Source organism: Rhipicephalus microplus, chromosome X, assembly GCF_043290135.1.
Source record: "Rhipicephalus microplus isolate Deutch F79 chromosome X, USDA_Rmic, whole genome shotgun sequence".
NCBI lineage: Eukaryota > Metazoa > Arthropoda > Arachnida > Ixodida > Ixodidae > Rhipicephalus > Rhipicephalus microplus.
Window position 1 is genome coordinate 250,856,701 of NC_134710.1, and position 9,681 is coordinate 250,866,381.

At 46.0% G+C, this 9,681-nt stretch overlaps 1 protein-coding gene across 1 annotated transcript in view; it reads left to right on the forward strand.

The window, feature by feature from the left end:
- LOC119177907 (uncharacterized) overlaps nucleotides 1–9,162 on the forward strand; it is a 56,649-nt gene extending 47,487 nt beyond the window's left edge. Inside the window, exon 2 of the mRNA XM_075876567.1 lies at nucleotides 8,800–9,162. Coding sequence (XP_075732682.1) covers nucleotides 8,800–9,162 — 363 coding nt within the window. The remainder of the gene's footprint in view (nucleotides 1–8,799) is intronic.
- Nucleotides 9,163–9,681: the final 519 nt, after the last annotated feature.

Below are 9,681 nucleotides of genomic sequence, written 5' to 3' on the forward strand. Positions count from 1 at the left end.
GGGGGACGGAGATGAAGACGGCAATTTCTTTGGACTGCCCTTGACTGAATGGACATGCAGTCTGTCCGTTTACAGTGATATGCAAGGCGGCTTTCCTAAAGGTTTATTTTTTAACCAAAAACTCTCGTTCACAGACTGCTTTTCTCCCTCATTGTGCCTTTACCTTTTCGAATTCCAGCGAGTGCACGCGAGCACGCGAGTACAACAAATATCACCTCTCCGAATTCCAGCAAAGGCACGCGAGCACAAGATCTCAAAAAGGTGAATGGCAAAAACAAAATGAGCGAGAAAAGCCGTCTGTGAACGAGAGTTTATGGTTGGAAAACTAACCTTACGGAAAGCTGCCTTGCAGATTATTGCAAACTGTCTATTGTTTTCTCCTGCAGAGAATTTTAGGAAGACCACGGCTTAAAATGCGAGCACCGAGACGCTCTGAACCAGCTCTCAGAAGCTCTCATCAAGCTTCCATGATGCTACCTTTAGTGTGTAAATAGTGAACATAAACGTTGCTCTTATCAGCCCCGGCTACTCTGCTTGACTTCTACCTAAGACTTGGCTAGCTCCTTCGAACACATCACGAGCAAGCAAAAGGGCACGGAGTTGTAAAGACGAAAATGTGCAACATCACATCGCTTTTATTACGTGACATATTCGTTCTCCGCCGCATTCGCCCGATCGTGTCCACATATAACTTTCCCGTTTTATGGCGACGACACACCGTTGATTGCGGTCACGTCATTGAATGTCGTTGAAACAGCGGTTGCATTATTTATTTGCAAATTACTTCTTCATAAAGTATGGTGAAGTAATTTATTATTTGGCCACCTGAGGAGCTTTCTAACTTGACTTATTTTTTTATCAAGACTTGAATATAATGTTAAGTTTTATTTGGTTGACTCTGAGCATTACCTTCGCAACAGAAGTACATCTGTCAGCGACAATTATTCTTAACCTTTCCCAGTGCCAGTAGGTCCGTTCAAGTTACGTGATGAAAACCAGTTTGCTGAACTATGTCATATATGACATGTCGCTCAAATGTCGGTCTCTGCATTTTTGATGAATCTAGCCGTCTTTTGTAAATTGTCTACTGGCAAGTTTTTTAAATTTTGTTTTGTTCTTTTCAAAACTGGTTGTCTCAGACAAGCTTATTACGCCTCTTCTCACCACTGGATAGCCGTTGTTACGCGCGGCGCCTGGGCCGACGGGGGAGGGCCGCGTTCTTTGTTCATCAAACAAGTCACCGAAGGGCTGCCAGCCTGCTGTCCGCCGTGTACTGTCCATCTTAGCCGGGAAGTGAGGTGGCATTCCGACACCATAAGACGTTGGACGAGACGACTACAATGGTTTCTTGGTGTCACAGGTGCAGTGTGGGGGCCACGCCCCAATCAAAGACCTTGACTTGAGCGAGTGTGAGCGGCACCGTCAGAAATGGTGTGTGTGTCTCGTGATTCAACAGCGCATTCTGGACCCATTCCCTGATTAAGTCAAAACGTACAGTTTATAGTGAGCCACCCAGCTCATTCGCAAGAGACCTCTCGCCCTGTCTGTACAGAATGTAATAAATACTCTGTTAAGTTTGCCATCTTACTCCTGAGTGCACATGCGTTTTATTTTCTGTCTCTCTACACGCCCTTTCTTGCCCCTATTTCTCAACCCTCGGTGCTAGGCAGCAAACCGGATGCCAAGATATGGTTAATCCCCCAGCCTTCCTTTCTCTCTCTTGCCATCTTACTGCCTTGGCATCTTCATCGCGGGTATCCGATGTCTTAAAAGGCCGGTACAAACAGACAAGTTAAAAAATAAAACAGATGGTGAATATTTTCTGCAGCATGTTCAGACGCTGCGTATAAGTGGTCATCCTCGAAAATTATCAACTTTAACACCGCGGACAGGTGCTGATATACCCTGAGTAGGTTCGAGCATGTATTATGCCTCGACGCTTTTAATCTTCATTAAACTTCTCCCTTTTGATTTCATCCTTCGGGGTTTTGTGTAGTTCTTCATCTAACGCCTAACCTCCATGTCCTTCCTCATTTATTCCTCCTCCTCCCTTCATCTAACGCGCTGCATTCGTGCTGCACTGCTACCACTTAATTTCTTCTTTATGTACGCCCTGTTTCGGGCACAATTATAGGCGGCCATCTTGGACTGATAATGATGCCGTTTTCCATCCGTATGAATATTCGAATTGTGCTATGGCGAACTCGCACGCATCAAAACGCTGGGCCATTATATTCAACGTCGTATCACCATAATCATAGCTAATTACGACACAAAAAAACAGATAAATTGCTTCTAAGCGTAAGATGGCAGTGTCTATGCTTTACTGTAACTGTTACATTTATGTTTTGTCAATTTGTTCAATATGTCATTTCATGCAGCGGCCGCCGAACTCGTTCCGCTGTTCATAGTGGTACTCTCGGTCTCTGAAGCTGGATGAAGATAACTAAGAAGCCTGGTTTTTACTGGCTACATAAAATGTGAAACGAAGCTATAAATCACGATGAAAAAGAAGACAAATCTGTGAAAAGTCAGTACTGGCGCATAAATGGCGCGCCGATTGCGCCGATGAAAAACGTCGGCGGCGGCGGCGGCGGCGGCGCGCCGATCAGTTCGCGTCAGCGGCGGCGGCGCGGCGAAAACTATTGGCGGCGGCGCGCCGACCAGTCGGCGCACACCTCTAGCGACGGTTTCCAACGAGCGATCGCGCGAAAACGAGCACGCGACACGTCGCGCGAACGCCCTGTTTCGCCGCTCATAGCGTCGCTCGTCGCTGTCGCGTGCATTTTCGCGCTTATGGGGTTTGGGCTTAACACGCGCCGATTTAGCGCAAATACCGCTGAAGAGCAATGACAAAGACGCGATGTTTTTTTTTAGGCGATTCTGTTATCTTTCTATAAACAGAAAAGCTTTTGGCACGGCGAGCCAAACATACTTACTTTTGTTGAGTATCTAGAAAACCATAATGATGTTCTTGAGTTTCGGCAAAGAACAAGGGCCGGCAGAAAAAGAAAAATATTTCTACGAAATAGCGCTTATGTCGCATTCAGCGAACGCTACACTACATACGAAACTAAGCGCGCGAGTAGGGAGCCTATCCAAGCGGTGTACGCAACAAACAGCGAAAACAATAAAACAAATGAAAAAAATCACTGTGAATCTAGTAAAAAAATAAATAAGAATGTCTGTGTAATACCACGTAGAAGATTAAATAGGAGACATTCTGATTTATATTGTTTTGATTTAAACACCTGAAGGTAGTTGAAATAACAGATCTCTAAGGCAACGCTTCTCAACATGGAGAAAGGAAAGAAACACTGCGGTCTGCGTTACGTTTTGTTCGCGAGAAAAGTTTTGCTGCTCCCGCGCCATACTCAACAGTCTTTGACGGAACGCTTATGCTGCACTTACTCCAACATTCACCTGCTGCATCGTGACACTTGTCGGTGTCACAATGCTGCAAGTAGGCGGGCGTCAGACCGGCAAGCGTTCATCGTGCATATTCTTCAGCAAACCTCTCGGTAAAGCTTCTTCAGTAAGCTGTCCGTGGGAACACGTGCTTTCACTGTGACAATCCTGGCAACACGGATGGTTATATATATCATCTCTGAACATTTATTTGGTTACATGTCCTGAGAGGTGGCTTTCGCTTCCATTACGCTGTTATGGAGTTATAGAATAGCGCACTGCGAGCCCTAGCGGTGTGGTTATCACTGCGCATGCGTCGTACGCGAGCCGCCGTTCGCGGCCCGCCCGTAGAAAATTCGAAATCGCGTGCGGCGATTGCGGCCTGTGAGGCCCACGAAGTGCTGATGTCGATGCTATGTATAGTTTCCGTGCATTTGAGTTTGCGGGGCAGCTGATGTCCCTAGATTGTCCTCTAGTAAGGGCAAACGCTATTCTAAAACTAGACTGTTCCAGTAGGGGAAAACGCTGTTCTGAAACTCATATGGCGCCCGCAGCGCTTGCAAACGGTGTTCTAAAACTCCCTATTCTAAAACTCTCCATTACGCGGCAATTTAGCGTAAATGGCGTTCAAGAGCAGCGTTGAATGTTTTTCTGAGCGCGATTCCGTTATCTTCTCATAGAAAAACCTTGGGCACGGCGTGAAAATATACACTTACTTTTGTTGAGTATCTAGAAAACCACGTTGATGCCCTGGAGTTTCAGCAAGGAACAAGGACCCGGTCGACGGGAGCAAAATATGTGTCGATGTAATCGGATTCAGCGAACGCGAAACTATGAACGAAACGAGGTCAGGCCACGTCAGAGTAAGCACGACAGGAAGGAGCCCAAGCGGTGTTCGCAACAAACAGAGAAAAGAAGAAAACAAACAAAGAATAAGCCACTGTGAATTGATTGAAAATGCAAAATAAGTGTGTGTCTAATACCACAAATTTCAATAGAAGACAATTTGATTTACGAGTGAGATTTACTCGAAGGTAGTTTTATTAATAGATCTCTAAGGCAACGCTTCTAATGATTGTTCACAATGCCGGTACAAAATTCTATTTTCGAATCCACTTATGTATCATTTACGGCACGTGCTATACTGTACGTGACGCATTAAAAACGTCTTCTCAGTCTCAACTTGCAATATTTCGCTGTGCTCATGAATATTTTTGGGATAAATTCTAAAGGCTACGCTTTTGCATTTAATGTCGTCGGATGACTTGCTAAAAAAGTCATTGACGCACGTCTTCAGCGTCGCTTTTGTTTTCTTCTTTTTTGTGTCAACTAATCCCAACTCATGTCAACAAACAACGAATGAGCTTTGGCGATCGAATGATGGTGGACGATAATACAATAAATATCTGTTAAATACGTCAGTTTAGCGCAATAAGAGCAACCTTTTTTTTTCGCTATTGCGCACGTCATTAAACAAGTCAAAATGCACTACCAAGGACATGCATCCACTGAAACTAATTTTCGCTTCGTAAAGTTTGAGGAAAACATCTCGCGCAAAATGTTTTCTTAACGTTTCCTACAAAAGCGTCTAGTGGCAAACGTTTATCAGCATCGCATATTATACTAAGACGTGTATATATTTTTATAGTTTTTTTACTTTTTGCGTGATTCAAATATTTAAAAGAGGGAGTTAAAGTAATACAATTGACACACGCACCAAAGTACTGGAATTATTATCCCTCTTCCCGAATAACCCAGGCCCGACTTAAGTGAAATGGACCGATGGTTGGTAAACAGGCGTTCACGTCTCGGCAACCGCTATCGTCAACTGACCAATGGTGGCACAAAGTGGAGCCCCAACTAATTTCGCTGATAACTAGTTGGCCGAAGACGTTCAGGCAGCGGTCGGCAAATGACAAAGAAATTTAGGCACCCAATGCCGTGCACGACCAAACGAGGTCATTTGTAGCTCCATGCTTTGCTATCAACCACGTTGGTTATTTAATATGGGCCAGCTACAGCTAGGCCAACATTGCATTGTACCTGTGGGCACTAAGTTTTGAGGAGCTTGTTTGTTAAGCATGTTACGCTCACGCCTTGTCCAGCGGTGGCGGCTGGACAAGGCGTGAGATAGCGCGCCGCCGCTCAAGGCGTGAAGGAAGCCGAGACCGATATGTGGAGAATTGGTATGATTAAGAAGTCTGCACTAGAGATCTATCGAACTTTTAAGCAGGAAATTGCCAAGGAAAGGATCTATGATAATACTCGGGGTAGTTCTCTACTGTTTGAAGCCAGGACGGGAGTATTGCGAACCAAGACATATCGGGCCAAATACGAAGGGGCAGACACGGTATGAAGTGCGTGTGGAGAGGAAAAAGAAACTGCCGAACACTTGATAATGTTCTGTAAAGGGCTTCACCCTATAGTTCAGGATGATGGCGCAGAGTTTTTCAAAGCACTGGGGTTTAGGGACAGGGAGGGCAAAATAGACTTTAAGCGGGTAGAATTAACTAGAAGGAGGTTATCTGATTGGTGGCGAAAGTCAAGGCACGAGTGAAAATTAAACCCTTCACTTCAAAGTACAAATCCTCAACCACACTTTTTAAGGGAAAAATAAATCTAGGTCTTGATTCATTAAGTATTACGGCTTAGTGGCGCGAGCCACCGCCCGATCTAAAGGGTACCGCCATATCCATTCATCCATCTGTCAGCTCTCCCGTGATTCTAACGATGATCATTACATGGCAAGCCACCCCTCAAGGGCTCCGGCGATTTCAGCAATGTTCACTAGGTGGCACGCCGTCGCTTAACGCCTCCGCAAATGATTGATTGATTTCTGGGGTTTAACGTCCCAAAACCACCATATGGTTATGAGAGACGCCGTAGTGGAGGGCTCCGGAAATTTCGACCACCTGGGGTTCTTTAACGTGCACCCAAATCTGAGCACACGGGCCTACAACATTTCCGCCTCCATCGGAAATGCAGCCGCCGCAGCCGGGATTTGAACCCGCGACCTGCGGGTCAGTAGCCGAGTACCTTAGCCACTAGACCACCACGGCGAGGCATGCATCCACAAATCGTCATCATCATATCGGCTTTCCGGTGACTTGAAGAATGTTCACTAGAACACTTTCGGCACATGCGCCAAGGTCAATCTAAATAGGTCGCGAAAGTCGGAACGAAAAGTGGTCTTGAACCTATTGAGACAGACATCAACAACGACGATTGAAGTGCGACTAGATAAAAAAAAGACAAATAACGAAAACAAAAAAAACAATGTTTATTTTCAATAATTTGATTTTATTTGTTACAAAAGAATGGTAGATTACTTTCATAAAGCTTTGTTTTTGGGTGTGTGGCTCAGTGCCCATTTTTTTGTTTGGTTTTGGAAACAGCGAGCACATGCAGGCAGTCTGGTAACATGGTGAACGGCCTTGAGGGGGGGGGGGGTACGTATTCAGCTGTACTTGGCTGTACTGTACTCTACGGCTGCCAAAGCTATATTTGCAAAACTGCTGTCTCGCTGCAGTGGTTTTCAACGATTGGGCAACGTGAGTTTTCGAAATATTATGCTATTGTACTCGTGAACACTTGTCCCACAATTGCCTCTGCGAAGTTTCTTACATCATTTGGCTAATCAAACAACTTTGCTTTCTCAACTTTGTTATTTTTGTTTTTTTTCTCTCGTGCATGCAAATATCAAGACACAATCAGGGCGCAATAAAATCACGGAATAATAAAGGCACACAAGCGGTCTGCACTTAAAAATATATCAATTTCGCACCATGTAGAGCAAATACGCGACGTTGCTTCCAGCCGTGACGTCATATTTTTAAAATTTTTTGTTAGTTGTCCTCTCCTCACGTAGACGTGGGTTCGTCATGGCAAGCGAAAAGGACGTCGTCTCGCTAGTAGATGTGTACAGAGAAATCGTGCGTTAGCTGATCTTCTCCGAGCAAGCTTGGCCTGCATACGTGCGGTGCGGCAGTGCGGTAGCGCGTGTACACGCCCCAACATAATTAACTTTGTGTAAATGGCGGTAATTTTTTTCTTCTCTGCGTACATTATTTCTCGGTCAGAAAACATTTCTTGTTTAGCGTTCAGGGTACGTCGACTATAACAAATTGTTTGCACGAAGTTATTTATTCCAGCTATGCACCATTCGCCACCTACAAGGTCGGCCTATGGTCTTGGGCCTATGTGGACGTCAGAGGTTGGTCAGTGTGAGGTCATTAAAAGGGCTCACCAGTGCCAGCGCCCATAGAGAATACGTGTACCTTTTGAAGTTCTAGCTCGTCCAAATTTGGTCAATTTTTTTTACAAAACCCAGGTAAATATCCAGAAAAATTTTACTTTTGTAGTCTCGCTCTCTTTTAGCGGAATCGCGAGTTGGGCGATTCGGTGGATGTTAATCGTGGAATATTTTACAGCGCAACGGGTTAGATATACGGACAGAGAAGGGACACGGCGCTGAACTCTCAACCAAAATTTATTTGGAAAAAGAAAGGACATAGATTGGAGACAATGAGTCATCAAAACTGTGTGCATGGGCACATGTGTTACAGCTGTACAACACACTTGAGGTCTTGTCTAACAAGAAGTTATACTCTTCATCTGGAAGAGTGATAGATAAGTGACTTATACACTTGTTATTAGATTTAACGAAAAAAGCTTCGGCTATCTCACGTGTGCGCTGATCCTCATGTATATATTTGATGAAAGTTTTCTGCAAGTAGGGCACACATTCACATGATCTAGAATGCGCTGCCAAATGAGATGTGATTGCAGCACCTGATAGCGTCAGTTCATGCTCTCGTAAGCGCACGTTAATGCACCGGCTTGTTTGGCCTACGTATTCGCAGCCGCAAGATAGTGGAAAGCCATAAACTACGGCAGTAGCACAAGGCACAAATTTGTGGACATGATTGGAGACGCATGTTTTCCCTATCCCTGGCTGCTGGCAAAACGCTCTATCTTTCAAGGCACACACATTACTCACTTTATTGCTTGCTGAAAACAACACGTTTACGCCATAACGAGCACCAATGTTTTTCAAACCCTGCACGGTTCTGTGTGTGTATGAATAAGGCAGAGACTGCTGCGGCGCACGAGCCATCCCCACACAGAAACGGCTGCTGCGCCGCACGGAAGTGACGTGTTGCATTTTCTGGTTAGGCGCTTTGTTTGAATAGTCGGGAGTGTCTAGTGGTACGTCTAGACATAACAATAAAAGCCGTTAAAGTTACGTCCAAACGAAAAAGTGAACAAAAATGTTATATAGGTTTCACGTGACAACAATACAAAACAGGCTTGTTTGTCACCTCAAACCGATCGGCAGCTGTGGCGTAGATTCTGCTTTCGGCCACGGTAGTGAACGGACGCATGATGCAGGGCTCCGTCGGAGCGGCTTCAGCAGCCCTTGAGGGCCGCGGTAACAGGTCAACTGAAGAATACCAAGTGATTATGCCTCATCTGCCAACAGGACGCGTTGCCTTAAATACTGTGTTTTTGCACGGAGACGTTCGAGCAAGACCCTACAGGGTTGAAGACTTCAGAGACGCGTTGGGCCCCACGGGAGTGCTAACGGACATCATAGCACTCGGAGCGTACCAGATTAATCACGTCTGGGCGGTTACACTGAACGGAGAAGACGCGACGAAGAAACTGCTGGCCTTCAAGGAACTTCAGGTGAAGGGACACCGGTGTCTCATCGTTGATCCCCAGGACCGGCAGATAAAACTGTGTCTTCATTAGCTGCTTTACGGAGTTGCCGATGAGGATGTGCGGACGGTGTTCGCGGCCTTCGGCAATGTTGTCGAAGTGAATCGAGAGCGCTGGAGAGTCGACGGCGTCAGCGACAAAGCGTCGACGACGAGAACCGTGCTACTCAAGTTAAAGAGTGGAGTTACGGTGGAGGACCTTCCGCACCAAGTGCGCGTTGCAGGGGAATTGGCCCTAGTTGTGGCGCTGGGCAGGCCTATGCAAAGCTTGCGGTGCAAAGGGACTGGTCATGTACGGCGCGACTGCAGGGTGCCACGGTGTTCAATTTGTCGGCGATTTGGACATCGAGACGCTCAGTGCGTCCGGTCGTATGCAGCAGTTACTAGCACTGCAACGTGCGATGAGATCGAAGAGCAGACAATGGACGCCGCTGAGGCAGAAGACGCGGCTAAGGAGGCAGGAGACGCGGCTAGTTCTCTGGTTGAACGCGGGCCGGTTTCGCCTGAAGATTACGATACAGCGTCGGAACCCGAGGAGAAAAAAAAACAGCTG